This window comes from Nannospalax galili, unplaced genomic scaffold (assembly GCF_000622305.1).
Source record: "Nannospalax galili isolate Female #2095 unplaced genomic scaffold, S.galili_v1.0 scaffold734, whole genome shotgun sequence".
In the NCBI taxonomy this organism is placed as follows: Eukaryota; Metazoa; Chordata; class Mammalia; order Rodentia; family Spalacidae; genus Nannospalax; species Nannospalax galili.
Window position 1 is genome coordinate 3,854,586 of NW_008337073.1, and position 25,552 is coordinate 3,880,137.

Genomic DNA, 25,552 nt, shown 5'->3' on the forward strand with positions numbered 1-25,552 from the left:
AACTACTTTGTACACAATAATTACAAAAAAAGACTTTGGGAAAGATGTTAGAATAATGAATACTAAGAACAGACCCAAATTTTCTTTGCCTGTAAAGAATTAACAGTGTGGTTCATTTGTTTTGGAGAAATTTAAGGAATGTAAATCATAATCAGGAATTTGTACTAGGAATCTCTCTCCATTCAGACAACTGCTCTGGCACAATCTGTCTGATTTGGTTGTGTAATTCTGGAGTCTGGCAGCTTAAAATCAGCAGAGAAAGCATGAGGTGGTAAAGTTCAATCAATCTTATCCCTTATCATTGTAGCAGTCCACACACTGCTCAGTAGGGTATGTAAATAGGACATTGCTCTAAGTATCTGGAGTCTGAGCTGAGATTCCTGAAGGGGCAACTACTGTTGCTGCATACCACCAACCCTGCCCCTACCTTTCTGCCTGAAATGACTCCAGGTACTTAGAAGACCAGAGCTTTTCTGGACTCTCCCTTCACTTTTGTCTTTTTCCCTTTTAGGAACCAAACATTACAAGTTAGGATAATCAAAACCAGATATATGAGTGGAAAACAATTTAAAGCAAGACACATGCCCAGAGAAAGGCTCAAAAAGAGCTGAAAAGGTCTTAAGTTTGTATCAAGAGAGAATTATTCAGAGACAGCATGTTTGAATTGAAAAAGAAACTGATAAACACAAAATCAATTAAAAAAAAAACCTAAAGGCAAGAAACTGATCACTGGACTTATACTAGGTATCAATAAAAATTCAGATCAATAAAGTCAATAAAGAGAGCTAAACAGCCTAAAGGAAAGTTTTTAAGTTCAATTCAGTTATGAAAAATCCACTGAGAGATTCAAAGGCATTTAAAAATGAGCAAACAGAAGAAGCAGTAAACCTAAAAGACAAGAGAAATGGTTAAGAAAGAAGAGGAAACCACAGAAGTGAAAAGAGGGATCTTCTAGACTAACCATCTTCTAAACTAACATATACATTATAATCAGAGAGAATAGAGAAAGGGGCAGAGAGTATCTGAAGAAATAATGACTAGAAACTTTCCCAGTTTGATGAAAGACACAAATACTTCACAAGTTCAATGAATACCAAGTAAGAGAAACTAAAAAAGACCCACATCAAGATATGAACTTTCCAGAGACAAAATAATAATCTTTTTCTCTTTCTTCTGGTGTTTTTAAGACAGGGTCTCCCTGTAGCCCCAGCTGTCCTGGAACTCACTGTGTAGACCAGGCTGGCCTTGAACTCACAGAGATCTACCTGCCTCTGCCTCTCCTGGGATTAAAGACATGCAGCACCACACTCAACCAAAATAACAATCTTAAGCAACAAGAAAATTAGCAACCCTACCCCTAGGGTCCTCAAAAATCAGAAAAACTTTGGAGGCCAGAGATCAATGAGCTGTTATACTCCAAGTATTAAACTATCAATCAAGAATCTCTATCTGACACCTACAGGATCTGGGAAATATACTGTAACTGTTCTTTGATAGTAAGGGAGATGAGCATAGTGGTACATGCCTATAACCCAGCACTGGGGAAGCAGAACTGGAAAGCTGAGGCAGGGGGATCCAATTTGGGGCAAGCCTAAGCTACCCAGTGAGTTCTAGGGTAACCTAGCTATGTAAAAAGATCCTGTCTACCTAAAATAAAAAGAGAGAAATGAAGACACTCCAAAATAAACAAAAGCTGAAGGAGTTCATTACCACTAGGACTGCCATTCAGAAAATGCTCAAGGAAGCCCTGCAAAAGAAAACTGAAAAGGGACTACAGAGCAACTTAAAGCCACAAGAACTACAGAGCTCAAGGAGGGTAGTAAATGCACAATTATAGTAACTAGTGTTACAGTAAAGAATGGACTCTTTCTGGAGATGTGACTTTGTCTCCTCCCGTTAAGAGTGAATCCAGTTGGTTAGGTCAATCACCTGGCTAAGGGCCCACCCCTAGGAAGGCCAATCTATCTGGAGCCATGCTTGAGGTAGGAAGAATAACTATTCCTTTAATAAGATATGGAACTTCTCAGAATTCTTACCCCTTAGTACAGTAGCTTACAGAACTATAGCCATGCAGCTTCCTGAGTCTGCCTGCTTTTCTGAATTACTCCGAAAAACCTAGCTTTTCTTTTTTTTTGGTCTTTTTGAGACAGGGTCTTTCTGTAGCCCCTGCTGTCCTGGAAATCACTATGTAGACCACACTGACTTTGAACTCACAGAGATCTGCCTGCCTCTGCCTGGATTAAAGGCATGACCTACTATGCCCATCGAAAAACTTTTTTTCCTTTCCTTCTATCTCTTCTAATCATGTTTTCCCTAACACTTTGGGCTTTAGTCTCTCTAAATTAACCCTGCTGGCTTAATTCAAGGCTGTCTTCCCTTCCCTAACAACATATGAAAAACTCAAAACAGCCCAAAGACTAAATGTAAGATCACAGCTATAAAACTCATAGCAAACACAGGGCAGAAGCATCATGGTATTGGATCTGGAGATAATTTATTATAAATGATGTCACAGGTACAGGCAACAAAGGAAAAAAAATAAATGTACTTCATATAACCAAAACATTTTGCATGTGCATCAGAACACACAAAACATTGGCCCGATAAGGGACTGATAAGCAGTCCTGACTCAACAATAAAACTCAATATAAAACAAAAAAGGATTGAACAGACAAGACTCTAAAGAAACACAAATGGTAAATCAACATATGAAAAGACGCATCCTACACTAGGTAACTGCAAATCAAAATTATGAGATACTATCTCAAATCCAACAGGATGACTGTAATAAAAAATTAGAAAGCCAGTCATGGTGGTACACACCTTTAATCTCAGTACTTTGAGGCGAGGAAGGAGGATCACTATTGAGGTGGAGGCCAGCTTGGTCTACATAGCAAGTTCCAGGCCAGTTCAGGCAGCATAATTAGACTCTATCTTTAAAAAGAAGAAAGTAGTAATGGGCAAAGATGTAGAGAAATTGTTGGAACCTCACCTTGTGCTGACTGCTGATGGAAATGGAGAATAGCACAACCATTGTAAAAAAAACTACAAAACTGCCGGGAGTGCTGCACGCCTATAATCCCAGCACTCCAGAGGCAGAGGCAGGCGGATCTCTGTGAGTTCAAGGCCAGCCTGGTCTACATAGTGAGTTCCAGGTCCACTGGGGCTGCAGGGAAACCCTGTCTCAAAACACCAAACGACCCAACAAATCCCCTCAGCAGTATGGCAGTTACTATATGAATCTATGAACATACTTAAAAACAGTGAAATGTACATGGTAAAAGATTAAGACGGTAAATTTTAGTAATATATACCTACACCTACACCCACACACACACACACACACACACACACACAGAGGGAGGGGAAGCTGAGTCTCCAGGGAGGGCCTAGCAGAGGAAAACGCTGACTCAGTAGAGCAGAGCGCCTATGGAAAGCAGTGAAAATATCATGTACGATACTGCAATGGTGGGTCCATGTCATTATGCATTTGACAACCTCACAGAATACAAAACAGAGTAAACCTTAATGTAAACTAGACTTTAGATGATGTGTCAACGCTGCTTAAATAACTTTAACAATGTACCACTCTGTGGCAGATACACTGGCAGTGGAGAAAGTAGTGCATGAATGGGGACAGTGTTCATACAAGTTCCCTAATCTTTTGTTCAATTTTGCTCTAAAACTAAATAAAAATCTTTAAAGCGGGGGGAGGGGGATACTATGGTGTACACCTGTAGTCCCAGCACTCAGGAGATAGAGGCAGGTGAACAGATCTTTGAGTTCCAGGCCAGCCTGGTCTACATAGCAAGCTCCAGGCCAGCCAGGGCTATATTGTGAGACCCTGTTTCAAAAAACGAAAAATAAGTTAAAAAATAAAATAAAATAAAATAAACAAACTCCAAAACAAAACCACCTCCAAGCCCCCTCAAGAACCTAGGTTAATGAATGACATAATTCACCATAACACCTATAGACCTTAAAACAAGCTACAAAGTGCCCAAAATTATGTTCAGCTAAATAGCACTTAGAGTTCACATACCTTTATTCCAGTATTAGTGGCATCTTTTACAGCTTTTAATAATATATCATATTTGGGATTAAAAGTAACAGTAAAAGCACAATCAATTATTCTACCTGAAAAAAAAAAACAAAGTTTATCAGTCAATTTACCTACTTTACAGTGCTTATCCTATTAACTTCGCTAGCTAAAAAGAAAATAGTGAGCTCAGCCAGGCATGGTAGCACATGCCTTTAGTCCAAGCACTCAAGAGGCAGAGGCAGAGGCAGAGGCAGAGGCAGAAGCAGGCAGAACTCTGTGAGTTTAAGGCCAGTCCTGTTTACTTAGTGAGGTTCAGGCCAGCTTGGGCTACAGGAAGATCCTGTCTCAAAAAAACAAAACAAAACAAAACAAAAAAGCTCAAAGGCAGTATTTCAAGTCCTCTTTATAATCCAAAGGGCAAAAAATTGGCACACACCTTTAATCCCAGGACTCAGGAGGCAGAGGCAGGAGGATCTTTGTGAGATCAAGGCCAGTCTGGTCTACATAGCAAGTTCCAGGTCAGCTAAGGGTACAGGGAGACCCTGCCTCAAAACACCAAACACCAAAGAGTTACTGTACATATTATTCCAAGATAGCATCAATCCAGTGCTCTCTCAGGCAGCTACACTAATGGATAAAAAGGAGTAAAACGAAAGCAACACTGGGGAAATGTAAAACAGCAGCAGTATAGGGCAGGGGAAATCTATAGGACCACAAGCCTTCAGATCTTAAGTACTCAATATAAACTTGCTTCCTTGCCTGTTAAATATTTAGAAAGGTACTTTGGGCAGCAGGAGTTTGGAAGAATTTAGAAAACACATTTATGAAACCGAAAGTTGTACATGTTTCCTTGCTTTAGACCGTCTCCTGTATTCCAGGCTGGCCTCAATTTACAATTAAATAACCTAAGATGATCTTGAAATTGACCTGCCTCCTGAGTGCTGGGATTACTGGCCTGAGCCTCCACCTCTCTCTCTCTGCTGCTGCTGGGGCCTGAACTCAGGGCTTGGTGAATGACAGGCTACAGAGCTATAAACCCAGCCCTAGATAAATGTTTTGTACTTTAATCAATGTATCATGTACACTGATTGGATGGAAAAAATGTAGAAGTATACTTTTCATATAATGAAACAAAAAAATATATTACCCAAGTAATTTTTGGTTTTATAGTAGGATGCTTTAAACTTAAAGCAAATCTCAAAATGTGCCTCAATACAGCTTTATAGAAAGGGAGCCAAGAACCAAATTTGGAAGTTCAATATTTGTAGCTATATTCAAAACATACAAAAGGAGTCCCCCACGCCTGGTGTCAGGGTAGAGGGGAAGGCAGGAATTCTCTGTAAACTCACCACTTATATGTGTTCCAAAGTCTATCTTACAGATGTCGTCATACTGCAAAACTGTTGTGTCTCCAGCATTGGGAGTATAATGGGCAGCACAGTTATTGAGCGAACACCCGGTAGGAAATGCCAGTCCTGCATTTAAACCATTCTCTTTTATCAGCTTTCGGGAACAGTCCTCCAACTTTTCACTAAAGAAAAAGAAATCTGTTTACTTTTATACTCTTATCTTTATGTATCTTATAGCCTATCAATTCCAAAAAGATTATGAAAACCCTGAAATGTCTTCCTAGGATTAATACAAGTATTTCTTGAATGTAAGTTAATTCCCTAATGCCACCAAAATAACAACTCACCTGTAAAAGACAATTCCACCGCAAGGTAGAAGAAAACACTTTTAACTTCATTTACTAAGAATTAAGTTTCGACTTACATCAATTTAAATGTTAATTTTATTTACTCATAAGTTGAAAATTCTTAAGTCAGAGAATCATCTTTTATGCTAATCATTTCTCAAGGTAAAAAGAAAAATATTTTTATTAGTTTCTTCACTACATGGTGTTTTGTGTCTAGACACTCCAAGAAATTTAATTTCTTAATATGGACTGCTAAATAGTAAATAACAAGATTTCCAGAGAGAAAATCACGTATTTCGTGCAAATATAGCCAAATACAAATACGCACAAAAGAGTATGTTTAAGCTGCTAAATGCAAGCATGTTTTGTGGTTTCCCCACTGTAGCAATACTATGAGAACTTAGGAGGCATTTAGAGAATCTCTAAGATAAAGCTTTACAAGCAAAAGACTAAAAACCAAAATCATACCTGAGAGCTAGTACAAAAACATAAACCTTTTAAAACAGTGTATTTACAAAAACATATTCCTCTTACCAGATTTCTATCATTGTCATCCCAGGTTTGATCCAGCTCATAACATATTTTCTAACTTGTCGATGTGCTTCTGCAGCTTCTCGAAAATCATTCCAGATCTCTTCACTAGCCTGATCTAATGCTTTCTTTTCTTCACTTGTAGTTCTCCAAGCAGCTGTTCGCCTTTGGAATAGGCATAGCATAGTATGAGTCATTAAAAATATTCAGAACAATGATAAAAGCTGAGGGAGGTAAAAAATATTCCAAGCAAGGTAAGGCATTTTAAATAAGTAAATTATCAGTTTCTGTATCTATCAACAAAATTTTTGAAATATCAAAAGCCACATACGATCAATCCAAATTACATGAAGCCTTTTTAAAAAAATTCTATGGGGGAGGGAGACAACAAGCCCCCGCCCCTCAAGTCCAAAGAACTAATACCCTAACAAAAAACTGGCAGAGAACTGGAAATGTTAGGAGTCCTAGACACCAAAGAGCTGCAAGTATATAAAAGGGTAGTGTTGCCACACACCTTTAATCCCAGGCAGAGGCAGGCGGATCTCTTTGAGTTCGAGGCCAGCCTGGTCTACATAGGGAGTTCCAGGACAGCTGGGACTACAGGGAGACCCTGTCTCAAAAAAAAAAAAAAAGGGGGGGGGTCATGTCATCCATCCACTTGTGGTAATAGATATATGAGACTTCAAAAGAGTATAAATGAGATGAAATAGGACTGCCCCCATCAATATCTGTGGGGGATTGATTCAAGAACGCCTCCCCCCACCTCTTCCATTTTGTGGATGCCAAGATTCAGGTACTCATGTCCCTTATATATAAAATGGTATTGTATGTACATACAATCCATGCTTTAAATCCTCTCTAAACTACCTAAAACTTCCAACACAAAGTAAATGCTGTATAAGTGGCTGTTAAATTATATTGCTTCAATGGGTGTGGTGGCACATGCCTTTATTCCCAGCACTTAGGAGGCAGAGGCAGGCGAATCCCTACACAGCAAGTTCCAGGCCAGCTGGGACTACAGGAAGGCCCTGTCTCAAAAAGACCCCCCCCATTGTATTGTTTCAGGTATAACTGTAACAAAAGCCTATACAAGCTAGGAATGGTGGCTCCTACCTATAATCCTAGCCTTTAGGAGGCTGAGGCTAGAGGATTATCACAACTTCAAAGCCAGTCTTGGGCTACATATTGTGTTTGAAGCCAGCCTGGGGTACAGAGTGATATCCTGTCTCAAAAGTCCTAAAGCAAACAAGCATACAAAAAAATCCAAGGCTGTACATATTCAGTGAGATGTACTATGTGGAAAGGGGTGATCTTGAGATTCTCATATCTCCTTTTAGGGCCTTCACTGCCTCCAATCAATGAATGGTTTCCCCTTTCCTGAGCCCCTATGCTCTATCCTGACATGCATGTCTCCCACCTCTCATACTGCCTTGCTTCTCTAGGGCTCCCTGCACTGTCCATGCTTTGTGGTTTGCATGTATGTACTACACATGTCAGAGCACTAATTCACAAGGGTACCCAGCTTGGTAGATTTTTATATCTAGAGCTAGCATTTTGTTTTTGGTCTTATTTTGAGAAAGGTTTTCACGTAACCCAGGCTGTCCTCAAATTTCTGATCCACTTGGCCCCATTCCCTAATAGTATCTAGTAATGAAAGCTACTGATTACACCATGCATATTTTCAAAAATATTAACTGTTTTAGGAGATGGAGCAATGGCTCATTCATTAAGAGCACTGAGGACCCAGGTTCGCTTCCTTGCACCCACATGGTGACTAACAACTGTCTGTAACTCCAGTTCCTAGGGGTCTGATGCCCTCTTCTGGCATCTGTGGTGCATGTACGTACAAGCAAGCATACACATAAAATATTTTTTTAAATTGTTTTAGAAAGACTTTTAAATCAGTTATAACTTTCACACACTCTTAATATTGAATATTTAGTTTACAATTCAGTAACACTAGATTACTAAAATACAAAAGTGATAACTTCAAGGACTTATTATCTGTCATAAAACTACAACCTGCAGATAAATCCACACTGGTGTCTGTTTTGTAAATAAAATTGTATTATAGCACAATTGTTCATATTGTCTACTACAGCTTCTCCATGTGTGTTGTATGTGTGCAGGTACACAGGCAAGTGTGTGTGAAGAAGTGTGAAGCCAGAAATTACTATGTCTTCCTCTCCATTGGTCTCTACCTTATTTTTTTTAAATATGTATGTGTGAGAAATTATATATGCTGTATGTACAGATTCCCATAGAAGCCAGAAAATGTGTTGGATTCCCCAGAACTGGAGTTACAGGTGATTGTTAGCCACCCAATGTGGGTGCTAAAGATCCACAGAAGAGGAGCAGGTGCTCTTAATTGCAGAGCATCTCTCCAGTCTAAGAATTAATTAATTTATTAATTAATTTATTATTTTATTTTTTTGTCTTTTTGAGACAGGGTCTCCCTGTAGCTTCCAGCTATCCTGGAACTCACTATGTAGATCAGGCTGGCCTTGAACTCACAGAGATCAGCCTGCTTCTGCCTCCCGAGTGCTGGGATTAAAGGCATGTGCCACCAAGCCTGGCCGAATTTATTTATTTTTATATGTATGCTGTTAGCTGCCACGTGGGTGCTGAGAACAGAACCCAGGTCCTCTGTAAGAGCAGCCAGTGTTCCTAACTGCTGGGCCATCTCTCCAGTTCCTGTACCTTATTTTTTAAGATATGATCTCTCACTGAACTCACTGAATGGGCCATAATAGCTGGCAACTGAGCTTCAGGGACTGCACATACTACCAAGCCCAGTTTTTTACATGATACTGGGGATGGAGAATCAGGTTCTCCCAATTGTGTGCTAAATACTTCACACCCAGACATGATGGTGCACACCTTTAATCCCAGCACATGGAGGCAGAGGCAGAAAGATCTCTGCGAGTTCAAGGCCACCATGGTCTACACAGTGGCTTCCAGGCCAGCTGGGGCTGCAGGGAGACCTTGTCTCAAAGACCAAGAAACCCCCCCAAAAACAAAATAGCGGTAACACTCAAGGCCTAATACTATACAACCCTATAGAGAAAGTTACCCAACTATGTTCTAAACTACAGGCCCTAACTCAATGCCCCTAACACTTTCTGACTCTTTATGTCACTGTCAAGTTCATTATTGCTTCCCATTGCTGCTGCTGCTGCTGCTGCTGCTTATAAACCAACATCTAGCACCTCAAATGTCCTACAAAGATCCAAAGAAGCTGGCTTACTTGACACAAAAATACTGCACTTGAGCACCACAGAAATTTCTTAGGCCTACTTTCTGTTTGGACATATACTCTGGATCTACCTATTGGTATGAACAAGTGACCAAAATTATTAATTTAAAGTCAAATTTTAACCAATTGGAGCCAAGGCTGGAATTGGTTTAAACATATTATGTCTACAAAACTAAATTATGAAAGCAACTGTTTAAAAGATAGCCTTTAGGGGGCTGGAGAGATGGCTCAGTGGTTAAGAACACTGGCTGTTCTTGCAGAAAGACCTGGGTTCGAATCCCAGCACCCACATGGCAGCTAACAACTCCAGTCCCAGGGGATCCAACGGCCTCTTCTGACCTCCGCGGGCACTGCACGCACGACATAGGTGCACTTACCTAAATGCAGGCAATACCCACATACACATAAAATTAAAATAAATAAAAATTTTAAAAAATAGCCTTTATAGGAAATGATTATAGAGTATGTAACTTAATCCTATCTCTGATATTTCCTCAAGCTACCTTCTAATCCCTCTGCCTCCACTTCCCAGGTGCTAGGATTACAGTTTTATCCAGTGCTGGGGATCAAACTCAAGGATTCATGGGTGCTAGGCAAGCAATCCACCAACCAAGCTATACCCATCCCCACACCTGATATATTTTTTAGATGTTTTGCTTTTTTTCATCTGTGATATACTAGGCAGGAAAATAGAAGTAAAATCTAAAGCTATAAAGATGTCTGAATACTAGTTTGAAGGAGTCACAGTATTTTGGGGCCCAGTACATGGAAACTTAAAAGCTAACTACATCTGCATTTTAAAAACACTATATCCGAAGCCCAGCATGGTGGTACACACCTTTAGTCCTGGCACTGGGGAGGCAGAGGTAGGTGGATCTCTGTGATCTCAAGGCCAGCCTGATCTACATAGTGAATTCCAGGCCAGCCTGGTCTACACAATGAATTCCAGGCCAGCTGGGGATACAGGGAGACCCAGTCTCAAAGTCCCCCACCTCAAAAAAAAAAAAAAACAAAAAACCACACAAAAACACTATATCCCATATTTATAAAAGAAATTTAAGTACATGCCTTTAACTTTAAAGTATATACACATAATTCTTTTCTCTGAAAACTTGTACTTAGAGAACAAAACTAAAACACTCTTGGTTGGTAAGAAAACACTCTTCTTGCATTTGGGAGGCAGAGGTCAGCAGATCCCAGTGAGATCTAGGCCAGCCTGGTCTACAGGGAGATCGTGTCTCAAAACAAATAAATAAACCTAATAAATGCGTATTAACTAATAAATGTAGAGGGGATGACGTTATTAGAAATTACCTACTTTGTATTTCCCAATGAAATAACTGATAGAACAATAATCATCACTGGATATAAAAATAATTCAGTGAAAAGTCAGTGAAGTAAAAGAACATGCCAATGATATAAAACTATCCACTGATTACTTGGGAAGTTATCGTTAAAAAAAGAAAAAGCTGCGGGACATGGTGCCATATGCCTTTAATTAGCACTGGGGAGACCCTGTCTCAAAAAGACAAATAAATGCCCCCCTTTGAACCGTTGGCCAGAGGGTCCCTGGAGGTGAGGGAGGGAGGGAGGGAGGGAGGGAGGGAAGGAGAAAGAGTGAGCTGAGGCCAGGAGATAGTTTAATAGGTAAAGCACCTGGGACCACGTGAGGACTTGAGTTTGGATCCCCACACCCACATAAAAGTTAAGCATAGGGTGTGTGCCTATTAACTCAACAAATGGGGGAAGGATGGAGACAGGCAGATCCTGAGCGTTGGCTGCCAAGCTCTAGGTTCAGTGAGAGACCCTGTCTCAAAAGATTGGGTAGAGGGCACTGGCTGCTCTTGCAAAGACCCAGATTCAAATCCCAGCAAAAACAGCCCCTAACAACTCCAGTTCCAGGGGCCTCAACACCCTCTTCTGTCCTCTGAGGGACTGCTTGACATGGGTGCCCTTACATACATGCAGGAATATCATACACATAAAAATAAACAATTTAAAAAACAACAATAATCCTCTTCTAACTTGGAGGGACTTCTAAGAGGTAGTAATGCGAAAAGGTGAAAAAAGTGTGACTATGATTCATTTTGTAAACCAATGACCAAAACACTCCTTTTACATAAACAGACACAGATGTACACATACATGAGCATAAAAAAATATGGAAGGCTATCTGCTAGGTGTTTAATACGGTCTGGAAGAAAAGGAAAGAGGGAACACGCGAAAAAAAAAAAGTTTAAAGATTAAATGTGATTACCTATGTACTATTATAGTTTATGTAATTAATGTAAAAGATAGGGATAGCAATAGACGAGTTCAAAGAAAAGATATCTATGCCATAAAATTTCAGAATTTTTCAGATTTATTCTCTAATAATATTTGTATTTGATCATGACAGGGGTGAAAATTTAAGAACATGTCCACTTCTGTTTATAGGCCAATGAAATACTACAGCAGAAGCTTTCTTAACCAAATATGGCAAGCATTGTATGAATCAAACTTTTGACTCCTCCTGTCAGGCAGGGTATTCTGAATATGTGTAGCCAACAGGTTACTACTCTGATAGTAACACTAACTTAACCTAATGCTTACAATGCCTCTGTTATTTGTCTAGGTGCTATATTATCATTCCTCATAGCTAAGACGTGCCTACCTCATGGATGAGGAAATGGAAGCACAGGCACAATAAGTTATTTGCCCATGTCACAAAATTTGTTGCAAGTGGGACTCAAATGCAGGTAGTCTGCCCTCAGTTTCCATGTTCAAACAGTATTGTTACAACAAATTTCTGCTGACCAGCTGAAACAGCTCCAAATCTCCTAAGACAATTGCACTGATACTGGAGTTACTAATTTAGTATGTTATATAAAAAGAATTATTACAAAAATCGAACTATTCTGAAAAGTTTCAATTAAAGACAAATACACATTTTTTGCAAATTAAGTGCAGCTAAGAACAATGAGGGGGACAGATGGAGCCGGAGAACATGGCTCAGTGGTTAAAACAAAACCACTGGCTGCTGTTATAGAGGACTGGGGTTTAGTTCCCGGACCAACATGGCAGCTGACAAATGTCCATACCTCCATTTCCAGAGGATCCAATGCCCTCTTTTGACTTCCATGGGTATTACACGACACAGGTACAATGACATAATGGCAGGCAAAGCACACATAAAACAACCATTGGCAGGTGGGTTCAGTGGGTAAAGGCACTTGCCCACAAGCCTGGTAACTTGATTTGATTCCTAGAACCCACGTAAATGTGGAAGGAGAGAGATCTGGCTCCAGTTTTCCTCTGACCAAATGAATGACATGAAACACACACACACACACACACACACACACACACATACACGTTTTATAATTTAAAAAAGAACTATAGGGACTGAGGAGATAGCTCAGTGGGTAAAGTACTTACGGAGCTACAGGTAAGACCTGAGTTTGGATCCCCAGCACCATAAAAAAGCTGTGTGCCGTCATATGTGCCTATAACCCTAGTGCTGTGTGTTACAAACAGGCAGATCACAGGGGATCATTGGTCAGTCAGTATAGCCAGAACAGCAAGCTCTAGCTAGGTTCAGTAAAAGACTCTGTCTCAAAAATATAAGATGAACAAGAACTGAGGAGGACATTCTGATGGCAACCTGTGGCCTCTAACCTACTCCCAGGGGCCAGCTCATCCACACACATGTGCACACACCACAGAACTGAAAATGTTTTCAGGAAAATATGTGAAGTTGCACATAACCCTCAGATCACTTGGATTTGCTTGTCTTCAAAGAAACCAAAAGTGAAAATAGTAGGTAAAGCATTCTGAATACTTTATGGAGGGAAAAAAGTAGAATCTAATGCAAATGCATGCTGGAAGATTAAGGGAAACAAATTTAATTAGGTTAACATTTATCTATAATGACTTCTATTTTACATACTCTCCACTTTAACATACATTTTCGATTAATCAACCTTTTACTGGTCCCAATTAGTTTGGATAAGAATGCTTCTATTGTGTTTTCTTTGCAACAAATCAGAAGATTAAAAAAAATTTTTTCTTTTATTATTTTTATTTTATGTGTATGAGTGTATTGCCTGCATGTATGTGAGTGCATCCATGTCATGCAATGCCACGGAGGTCAGAAGAGGGCTTCGGATCCCCCTGGAACTGGAGTTAACTACGAACTGGAGTTAACAGTTCGTAGCCGCCATGTGGGTGCTGGGATTCGAACCTGGGTCCTCTGCAAGAGCAGTCAGTTCTCTTAACTGCTGAGCCATCTCTCCAGCCCAAATCACAAGCTTTTAATAAAACTGTGGTATTATGTTCTGAGAAAAATCAAATTGGATTTCCACAAGCTGCACAGTCAAGCCAAGCAGGAAGAAGATATTTCATAGTCCTTACCCATCTTGTGTGGAGGGGTATTCACACTCTTGTCCTTTGGGAAACACACCATTAGGATACAGGTCACATATCGGAACTGAGGGAGGGTCTGTTTGAACTTTTGCTGTGAGATAAAATATTCAGTTATACTATCAGAATATAGTACAATATACAATATAAATAGTACAATATATAAGCTATTAGTAAGCCTGTATGATGTACACATATTTTAAACATTTGTCAAAATCTAGAAATTTCAAAGCTGGTGAATAAGCTAGAAACTGTTTATCCTATTAACATGCAATGGTACTGCTTCTACCGTCATTTGTAGAATTATTGTTGAAGTATGTAAATTTTAAATTATAAAAATTTTAAGAACTTATCCTTAACTTGCAATTAAGTACAACCAATTATACTAACATTCCTGAGCAGAGAGAATAACAGCTAAAAAATAACCAACAAGATGGTTAAATCAAAATTATTAGTTTCACTAAATTCGAATCCTCAAGTTTATTTCCCTTACATTTATTATGATCTAAAACAACTTCTAATCTACTCTTCAGACCTACTGGTCAATAACCATTATGAAGTTATCAAGTAAGATTAAAATACTAACGTCCTCTCTTCTTCTTCTTCTTCTTCTTTTTCTTTCCAGTTGTTCCATCACCATCACCATCTGCATCTGAGAAAAAAACAATTTAAACCTCAAAAAGCAGGGAAATATAGCAACCACATTATGTACACATGCTTCCTAATAACACAGATATGGTTCACCTAATGTTAGTTTTTTTGTTTTTTTTTTTTTACTGCTCCTAGCTTTAAGTATCAGGTCTGACATTTGAAATAAAAAGCACTACCAATAGGCTGGAGAGATGGCTCAGTGGTTAAGAGCACTGACTGCTCTTGCAGAGGACCTGGGTTCGATTCGTAGCATCCACATGGTGGCTAACAGCCATCCGTTACTCTAGTTCTAGGAGATCCGACGCCCTCCTCTGACCCCTGTGGGCACTAAAAGACATAGGTGCACTTAGATACATGCAGGCAATACACTCATATACAAAAATTAAAAATAATAAAAATGATGACCTCTTCTAGCCTCGCACCACACACATGGTATTACATACATGCAGCAAAACACTCGTACACATAAAATAAAAATAAATCAAAAAAAGAAGGGGGGAAAAAAAGGAGTAAAAGCTAGGACTGAAGAGATAGCTTAGTGGTTAAGAGCCCTTACTACTTTTCCAGAGGACCTGGATTGGGGTTACAGCACCAACATGGTAGTTAACAACAGTCCTTAACTACAGTTTCAGGGGATTTGATACCCTCTTCTGGCCTCTGCAAGCACTAGGCACATACATGCAGGCAAAACACTCATACAAATCAAACAAAAATTAAGGGGCTGGAGAGTTGGCTCAGGGGTTGAGTACTAGCTTTCTTCCAGAAGACCTGGTTTTGGTTTCCAGCACTCACATGGCAATTAACAACTGCCTTAACTCCACTTCCAAGGGATCTGACACCCCTCTTTTGGCCCCCAAGGGCATTGTACGTCACAGATGCACTTACAGGCACCTGTAAGTTATTCAGGCAAAACACTCAAACACGTAAAATAAAAAAATAAGTAAAATTTTAATTAAAAAGTTAAAAAAAATTTTTTTTTTGGTCTTTGAAACACGGTCTCCCTGTAGCTCCAGCTAGTCTTGAACTCAGAGATCGTCTGCCTCTGCCTCTCAGATGCTGCGATGAAAGGCATGTGCCACCATGCCCAGCTTAAGTTATCAATTTTTTATTTTTAAAATTTTATGATTTTTATTTTATGTATATGCATGTATTGCCTGCATGTCGGTAAGTGTACCCGTGTTGGGCAATGCCCGCAGGACAGAAGAGGCTGTCGGATCCCCTGGAACTGGAGTTATGGATGGTTGTTAGCTGCCATGTGGGTGCTGGGATTCGAACTTGGGTCTTCTGCAAGAACAGCTAGAGTTCTTAACCGCTAAGCCATCTCTCCAGCCTTCAACTTTTTTCAAGAAAGCTAGGAAAATAACTGGTAGTTTTATGCCACAACAGTCCTCTGACTTCATCTAAAGTAACAGTTTACATATACTTTGTATTAAATGCATGTATTTCATTACCTCATATAATGCTCAAAGCAACTTTGTCAGGAAACAATGAAGGTTCTTGCTCAAAACTGTCCCAAATGGTAAATGACATAAGTAGACCAGCATAAATGCCAGCTGATTTTTTTTCTGTCTTTTTGAGACAGGGTCTCCCTGAAGACCCAGCTAGTCTGGAACTCACTATGTAGACCAGGCTGGCCTCACAGAGATACACCTGCCTCTGCTGTGATTAAAGGTGTGCACAACCATACCCAGCTTCAGCTGATTCTTAATCTAGTGAGGGATACTGGCATATATTTTATAATGTCTGTTTCTGAATAGTTCCTATCTGAGAAAAAGAGTTCCTTGGAAGATAAATGGTATGCAAAAATCAGTGAGCATATCCTTTTCCTAGGTCCATAGTTTTGAGTCCCCAAAAAGCCTGGCAGTACTGACTTGTATTCATCACTTGGAAGGCTGAGGCAGGATGTTTTTGAATTTGGGGCCAAGTTGGGCTACTTTAGTGACTATCTCAAAAAACAAAACAATGCTCAAAAATGAAAAAAGAACAATGCTACAAAGTACTCAATTCCATGCACAAATCACACTGCTATGAGACAGGGATGAATAGGATGCTGTTCCAGACAAGTAGAAGCTCATGGTCCAGTCTTACACTCATCATATATGATTTCAAACATTCTGCCTAGTAATAGGACCTGATCAATACTTTTAGAAATCTATTTCTGCCGGGCGTGGTGGTGCACGCCTTTGATCCCAGCACTCAGAAGGCAGAGGCAAGCAGATCTCTGTGAGGTCGAGGGCAGCTTGGTCTACATAGTGACTTCCAGGCCAGCTGGGGCTACAGGGAGACCTTGTCTCAAAAAAGACAAAAACAAAAAAAAAAAAAAAAAAAAAAAAAAAAGAAATATATTTCTTTCCTCCTCTTTTTTTTGAGACAGAGTCTCATATAAACCAGGTTGGCCTCAAACTCAGAAATCCGCCTGCCTCTGCCTCTGCCTCCTGAGTGCTGGGATTAAAGGTGTGTAACATCACACCTGGCCCAATTTTCTTCTTGAAGCATACCCTTTTAAGTCTTGGTTTCAATTAAGAAAAAAATTCTCTTTATCACTCTAAGATCTTTTTTAAAATTATCACACAAAATTATAGTCATTGGTTTATTCTGATTCCTACTCATCTGTGGGCTCCTTAAAGGCTAACTAGACATCTATTGTTAAAGTAAGTACAGCAAGAAAAATGTGCTATGTCTACTCAAAAACCAAGTCAGGTGCATACCTTTAATTCCAGCACTTAGGAAGCAGAGGCAGGTAGATCTGAGTCTGAGGCCAGCTTGGTCTACATAGCAAATTCCAGACCCTCAGTATTACATGAGACTCATCCCCACAAATACAAAACAATAATGTTATTTTAGTTTATCTTTTTCTTTTACTTAAATAAGAGGAAGCAGTTTAAAATAAGGGTGGTTAATATAATCTAGGGCTTACATGAGTTGAATATGAAAACACTAGTATTTGGTAATTCCTTGATTATGAAATTTGTTATGTTCAATCACATGAAATTTAGCAGGAACCCATTACAAAGAGTATGTATGGCAGAAACACAAATATTGCTTCAAAAGCCCAACATGGAAATTTTTTAGAAAACAGCTTTCAATGTCCTTCATGCATCACATAACCTAATTCATATAATCTATATTACAACTTTGTTTCAGAGATATAACCAATTTCAAACATATACTAAAAGTCTTTCCAGCTGTATGACCTTGGGTATTATTTAGCTTTTCTCTACAGAGGCATCTTTTTAAAGTTTATGTTTTATGTGTATGAGTGTTTTGCCACAGAGGCCAAAAGACGGCGCTGGATGCTGTGGAACTAGTTACAGATGAGTTAGCTGCCATGTGGGTGCTGGGAAGTAACTCAGGTCCAGGTCTTTTGTGAGAGCAGTTAGTGCTCTTAACTATTGACCCATCTCTCCAGTCCTCTACAGAGGCTTCTTAAGCTTCAAATGGGATATTAAAAATGTCCTTTAATATCCTACCATCTTTTGGAAACTAATCTTATGCAGTACAAAATAATAGCCATCATTTATTGAACTGTCAGTACCATGATGCCACCACAACCACAACCTGAATACTAAACTAGATACACATCTGGTCCTAACCATCTTAATAGATTGAAGCTTATATTTTTACGATTTTCTTTCATAGCATCCCAAGAGATTTCTAAGAGGCAGAGACAGCCATACTCGCTTCATTTTTAATATTATACCCAAATTAACACTTATCTTTTGAACTGACAACTGGATATACATATGCAAAAAAAAAAAAAAAAGGAGAAAATAAGTTCAGGAGCTGGGATGTACCACATCAGAGTACACATGCTTAGCATGAACAAAGACCTAGGTTCAAGCCCAGCACTAAGATGGTGGAGGCAGGAGGATCAGAAGTTCTAGGTCATCCTCAGCTATACAGCAAGTTTGAGGCCAGCACAGGCTATAGGAGATCCTACCTCACAATAAATAAAAAATTTTTACATTTGTAAAATCTTTACTTTTGTACTATACAAAAAAAGTAATATAGTTAAATGTAGCAGTTAAAAAATGCTAAAACCCCTTAAAAAGAATATCTTCATGACCTCAGAGACAGTGGTTTAATTTTATAGAAAGACAGGAAAAGCATCACCACAGCAAGGGAGTATCTTTAAAATATACAAGGCCGGGCGTGGCAGTGCACAACTTTAATCCCAGCACTTGGGAGGCAGAGTAGGGCAGATCTCTGAGTTCAAGGCCAGCCTGGTCTACATAATGAGTTCCAGGCCTGTCTCACAAAGACTTTCAAAAACAAACACACTAACAAAACACCCATGCATCCATGCACTTAATAAAGTGCTAGCACCCAGAAAATAAAAAAGAGTAATTACAGTGCAAAGGTAACCCAATATAACACGAATCAGACTTCCACTAGCACTTCGAAAACAATCTAAGCAAAGCAAATAAAAACAAGACAAGATGCTTGCATAGCTAGGGAAATACAGATTAAAACCACAGTGGCACCACTACACAACCAGAAAGGCTATAATTTAAAAGCTGACAGTATCAATTTCTTACAAGGACAGTAACAATGGGAAACTCTTTGTTGATATAAATGACACACTTAGAAAAACAGCTGACAGCTTCTTATGGAGAGGGGAGTTGGGGAGGAAGGAAGGGAAAAGAAGACAAAAAGAAAAGAAAAATACTACTAATAAAAAGACTGGAACAACTGGATGGCTGTCAAAACTATTAAGTAGGGGCTGGGGAGATATCTCAGAGAGTAAGAATGCTTGCTGCACTCACGTAAAAGCCAGACAGATTATGGGTGTTCCCTGGCCAGCCAGCCTGGCTGAAGTAGTGAGTGCCCAGTTGGGAATAAAGCAAAGAGACGGAGCAGGACACTTGCTGTCCTGTGCCCTCTACACTGCACACATGTATGTATAAATACATATACACAAAAAATTAAAACAAAAACAGCAAAAAGATGAATACTGAATTACATTCATATGACATTCTAGGAAAGACAAAACTATATAGAGAAAATACATTAGTGATTGCCAAGGAGTAAGGGTGTGGAGGAAGAAAACTGGATATAAAAGGACACAAGGGAATTTATTGATGGAGATGAAAAATATTAAATGAAAATAGTCTATGGGCTAGTGAAATGACTCAGTGGGTGAACACACCTGCCACCAAGCCTGATGACTTGAGTTGGACACCCCCAATCACACGTGAAAGGACACCTATTGTCCTCTAGCACTGACACACACAGACACAGACACACACACACACACACACTCAACCAAAACTATTTTTAATGAAAATAGTCTGTTTTTACATTTTGGGCCTAAAATGGTTACAGAGTTGCACACATTTTTCTAAAAACGCCAACCTATATACTTAAGAGTAAATATTTTGGAAAAATGATATTTTTATAAGCCAACTTAAATTTAATGAATAAAAGCTAGGTACTGGGACGCACACATGTAATTCTAGCATTCAACAGGCCCAGGCAAGATCTCGAGTCTGAAGCCAAGCTGGACTACATAGCAAAACCTTGTTTCAGGACTAGAGAGATGGCTCAGCAGTTAAGAACACTGAATGTTCTTGCAGAAGACCCAGGTTCAATTCCCAGCACCCACATGGCAACTAATAGCTATCCGTAACTCCAGTTCCAGGGGATCTGACACGCTTTTCTGACCTCCGCGGGTACTGCACGACATGGGTGCACTTACCCACATGCAGGCAATACATGCACATACATAAAATAAAAATAAATAAAATATTAAAAAAACAAAACCTTGTCTCAATTAAGTCAAACAATTTAAGATCTTGTCTTTAAAAATGATTTAATTACACTTAAAATTAAATTTAATATTACCTTCTTTGCCTGCAGTCTCCCTCCCTCAATCTCTCTCTCCTCAATTTATTTTAGTCAACAATATCAACATCCTGCCACCCAAGCTCAATCCCTGTACTAACACCATCTTCCTGCTCCCAGATTGAAAGTCTCCATTACTGTTCCTTTAAGCCCTTCTTTCCCTTCCTACCTGTCTATGACTACCAGTTTAAACCTTCAGTACCACATGCATAGCCTATTGCTAAGCGGCCTCCAAAATGATCTCCCTGCCCTTTCTTATACATATTTTCTCCTCAGGCTTCCTCAATGAATCCTTTCTTTGCACTATTCACCATGCTTCAAAACTTTCTCAAAATAATATGCACTCAAATGGGCTTGTCTATGTGGATTTAAATCAAGTACTAATACATCCAATGAGTATACCTTTAATATTTATCTCCCCCCAAACTCCACCTCAGCATTCCACATCCAAGCTTCATGGAATTGTAAGATACATATTAGTACCCTTCACCTCTGTATTTTGTCTCTATGCCACAGAGTTTTCTTTTGGAGAAAATTCCTGAAATATTAGTTCCTCCAAAGCACATTCGTAACAGAGAAGCCAAGCCTGGCAGCATGTCTCTATTACCAGCACCTGGGAGGTAGAGGCAGGAGGGTAAGGAGTTTGACTTATCCTCAGTAGGTAAAGGCACTTGCTGCTAAGCCTGACAACCTGAGTTTGATCCTGGGGACCCACAGGGTAGAAGGAGAACCATCCCCCTAAGTGGTCCCAACCTCAACACGTGCTGTGGGCATGTGTGTGTGCTAACTCACTCTCTCTCTCTCTTTAAATGAATAATATTTTAAACCAGGTAAGTAACGTTGATTCTAATAATCAAAATGAATTAGAAAATTAACACAAATTGAAAAAGCCACCAATATTTTTAAAGTCTTCTTTAGTAAGCTTTTGAAAACTATCAATCTGACATAATTTTTTCCTTTTCAATGTCAAGACTCAAGCAGCTTTGTATGTGAACTTCAAAGCACAATTTGAAATATGCACTGTGATGTTCTACAGAGAGGATCTACAGAAACTTATATTACCTAGAATTTACAAATCCCTTTCTTATTCAAAGACCAAAATATGTTCATAAACCAAGATAGAAGCTAATGACTTCTTTCAATGCTGGGACCTTTCTCAAAAATTTATTCACTGTAAGCTTCTTGAAGGCAATGAACATATCTTTTAAAGGAAAAACTACTCAAACTACCCTATAATAATTATAGTCCCAGTTAATAGCTGAAAGGTATAATCTTAGGTTGATAGTCCTTAAGGTAGAGCAATTGATGCTGGCAGTAGATAACTAAAACTCCAAAGAACAGGAAAACCCCATTTACTTCCTGTGCCAAAATAGGCTGCAAAATGTTTTCTCAGCTGGGTATGGTGGCACACGCCTTTACTCCCAGCACTCAGGAGGCAGAGGCAGGTCTGTGAGTTCAAGGCCAGCCTGGTCTATATAGCGAATTCCAGGCCAACTGGGGCTACAGGGAGACCCTGACTTAAAAAGACCATAAAAAAGAGAAAGACACCAAGTACTAGAATTCTAGTAATTGATGCTGTTAGTAAAACAATGACAGAAGATTAAGGAGCTAGGGCCAGGGAATTCCTAAGTTTAGAAACACTCCACTATGCACCTCTGAAAAAACACAGTTTTGGTATAAATAGTAAAAGGCACAGAATTTTAACATACTAGGTTTCCAAATTCTGGTACTATTTTACATACATTAGCTGTGTCACTTTAGGCCTATCACACAGCCACCATTTTTCTTTTTTGGTCTTTTGAGAGAGTCTCCATTGTAGCTCCAGCTGGCCTGGAACTCACTATGTAGACCAGGCTGGCCTTGAACTCAGATATCCACCTGCCTCTGCCTCCCAAGTGCTGGGATTAAAGGCGTGCACCACCACACCCGGCTCATTTTTCTATATATAAAATGACAATAGCATCTATTTCAGTTGGCTTTGTGAAATTAAAAGAATGCATATGAAAGTATCCTATGATAGTTCCTAGCACATAGTAGCTGTTCAGTAAGTATTAAACAGCCCCTCAATTTTATCTAATAACTCATCCACTACTTGGCCTTTTGCCAAATACATTTTTAAAAGCTAAAATTTTGCTATGTGAGCAAGTATTTAACATAACCAAGGATTTGCTAATAAATACTTTTTTCCTTTTGATCTGTGACATTTAAGTTTCAGCAAGTCATTAGACAACTGACTATATGGACAAATAGATTTTCCTTAAAGAATGTCACATTTACAGGGTGGAGAAACTGCCAGGCGTGGTGGCACATGCCTGTAGTCCCAGCGCTTGGGACTGGCAGAGGCACGTGGATCTCTGTGAGTTCAAGGCCAGCCTGGTCTACACACTGAGTTCCAGGATAGCTGGGGCTACAGGGAGACCCTGCTTCAAAAAGACAAACAAAACAAAACAAAACAGGGTGGAGAAATGACTTAGCAGTTAAGAGCACTTGCTGCTGTTCCAGATGACCTAGTTTGACTTAGCACCCATTATCAGGCAGCTCATAATTGCCTGTAACTCCAGATCCAGGGGATCTGGTGCCCTCTTTGAGCTTCTGGGCACTGGTATGCATGTGGTGCACATACATACATACAAGCACTCACACATACACATAAAATAAAAATAAACAGATCTTTAAAAAAAGTCACATCTTCTATCTTCTTTAACCACCAAGATCAAATTTAACCATTTACCTTCATCATCGTCATCTCGCTCTCTCTCATCCAATGCTTGTCTTTCCAACTGTCTTGCTAGCTCATCCACTGAAGCGCCTGATTCTTTATCAGGTTCCTGTTGTACCACTGTTCAAAGGAAATAGAACAAATTAAATGTAATAAAGGATTTGTCCATACTTAAATATATTCTAATGATCCTGACAGTCCACAAATCCTTTACTGATAAGTGCTCAGGAAACAAAACAGACATTACTGTGAATATAATTTGTTAAAACAATAGGGAAAGTTTCCATATTTAAGTAGTACTGTTCACTCAATTCATTCTACAAAAATCTCCATTACACATTAGCCCCTATAGGATAAATTAAAGTATAAGTCGGTCTGTATCTTAAGTAGCTTAATTTTTTAAAGTTTTTTTTTTTGTTTTGTTTTGTTTTTTGAGACAAGGTCTCTCTGTAGCCCCAGCTGGCCTGCAACTCATTATTATGTAAACCAGGCTGGCCTTCAACTCACAGAGATCTACCTGCCCCTGCCTCCCCAGTACTGGGATTACAGGCGTGTGTCACTACACACCTGGCATTTAAAAGTATTTTTTTTAATTACTACACAGTTAAGACAGGCAATAAATGCCAAAGACCTTAGGAAGAGGAGGATTTATACAGAACATACCAGCTGGACTAGGCAAAAAAAAAAAAAAAATCAAAACAAATGGGAAAAGATAGTTCATTACTAAAATACCACTTCTTGAACATATAAGCACTTCTGGAAGTAATTACAAGCTAGATGCAGGGGCAGTATGTGGATGTGGATAAATGCAGACTAGTTCATTCTGGTTACTGAAGGATTTACAGAGACACAACTGTTAAAAATATTAGGAATAAGCCAGTTGTGGTGGCACATGCCTTTAATCTCAGAGCCTGGGAGGCAGAGCAGATGGATCTCTGAGTTCTAGGCTCTCATGTGCTGCAGTGAGACCTTGTCTCAAACATCAGAAATAAATATGTAGGTAAGTCCTCTCTAATTTCTCTCAACTTCAACAACTTCTGACCTTTCCATTTTTCTCTCATTCTTTCTTTGATAGATCCTAACTATGGAAGGCAAAAATATTTTTGCTAAAATGAAGCTTTGTGAGACCAAAAAAAAAAAAAAAAGATAGATTAAGTCCCTAGTTCATAATATGATCCAATTGAAATGTTCAGCTGTTTTCCTTCCCTTAACCAGTAAATTTTGAGGATCTATAGTTGAGAAGATCTATATATATACCCAGCTACAGAATAGCCTGTCTGCACTGCTGTCAACGGGCATCGTAATTCAGACCTACACGTCCTAAAGCTTCAGGATGCTGTGAGATTGAGCATGTGAAAATTCGCACCACTACCGTCAGTGACTTGAACATACGGGCCTACAGGCACCCCCCACCCTCAAATCTGCAGTCCTTAACTAAAGCTCCAGTGTAAACGCCGATTGGGGTGGGGGGGGTCGGGCGGGGATGCAGACAGGCAAGACTTGCGCCCCCCGCCCCACCATCCTCGACGAAAATTGGTCTCAGGTAGATTCAGCAAAGAGGCAGCAATACAGGTCAGGTGGGATTTCCACCAGGCGGGGGAAGATGGTGGAGCTGAGGCGGCACATGGTATCCAGTCAGCGCCGGGTCTGCGTGGGAACTGGGCTCCGGGTGCGCGACTCCAGCGCTATCACCAGCGAAGCCGGGCACTCTTCCCCCAGCACCCCGCTGACCCGCGGCGGCACGGGCCGCTTCTCCCCGAGCCTAGGGCTCCACGGCCGGCCTCGCCACTCTGTCAGGCTCGGGAAGGACGGGCTCCAAGCCGCGGATCCCGCCACCACGGCCCGGCCCGAGCCAGGTCGTTCGGCCATTCCCGGCTGGGATTCCCTTTACCTGACACAGCCCCTTTGCCCTTCTTCTTCTTCCGTCTTTTCTTCTTCGCCGCCTCCTCGGCCGTGCTGGACGTTCCTTCGTCCCGGTCGTCTGGATCCAGGTCGCCATTCAGGTGGCTCCCGGAGGACGCTGCCTCCTCCACGCCCGCCATGTTGCCCGAGAGAGCGCAAGTAAGTGAGAGCGAACAGCGAGGGCCCGCTCCTTCTTCACCCACCTCCACCAGCCACGCCGGAAGTGGCTCTCGTGGGTCAGGACGCAGGGAATGCTGGGACGGCGGAGGACTCTGCGGCACTCGGCCGCCGCACAGCCTGCGCGTCCGCTTCTGGGCTTGGCTCAGGTGGCGGAGACCCTACTCGGCGTCTGTCAGGTCCCAGGCCTCCTGCCTTCGCTGCGCCGGTCTTCCGGTGTGGCGACCCCGGGAAAAGGGATCTTTCGCACCCAAGAGCGCACGAGGCGCTACGTGCCCTGGGGTCAGGACCGCCTGCGAAGGGGCGTCGTAGCTGGCAGCGAAAATTCAATAT

General features: G+C 40.3%; 1 protein-coding gene across 1 annotated transcript in view; it reads right to left on the bottom strand.

Moving 5' to 3' along the window:
* Metap2 (methionyl aminopeptidase 2) overlaps positions 1–25,334 on the bottom strand; it is a 34,872-nt gene extending 9,538 nt beyond the window's left edge. The window contains exons 1-7 of the mRNA XM_008832072.2: positions 25,032–25,334; positions 23,153–23,260; positions 14,513–14,578; positions 13,918–14,020; positions 6,273–6,434; positions 5,392–5,573; positions 4,043–4,137 (exon numbers count right to left, since the gene is read on the bottom strand). Of these exons, the coding sequence (XP_008830294.1) occupies positions 4,043–4,137; positions 5,392–5,573; positions 6,273–6,434; positions 13,918–14,020; positions 14,513–14,578; positions 23,153–23,260; positions 25,032–25,182 (867 nt within the window). The 5' untranslated portion in view covers positions 25,183–25,334. The remainder of the gene's footprint in view (positions 1–4,042; positions 4,138–5,391; positions 5,574–6,272; positions 6,435–13,917; positions 14,021–14,512; positions 14,579–23,152; positions 23,261–25,031) is intronic.
* Positions 25,335–25,552: the final 218 nt, after the last annotated feature.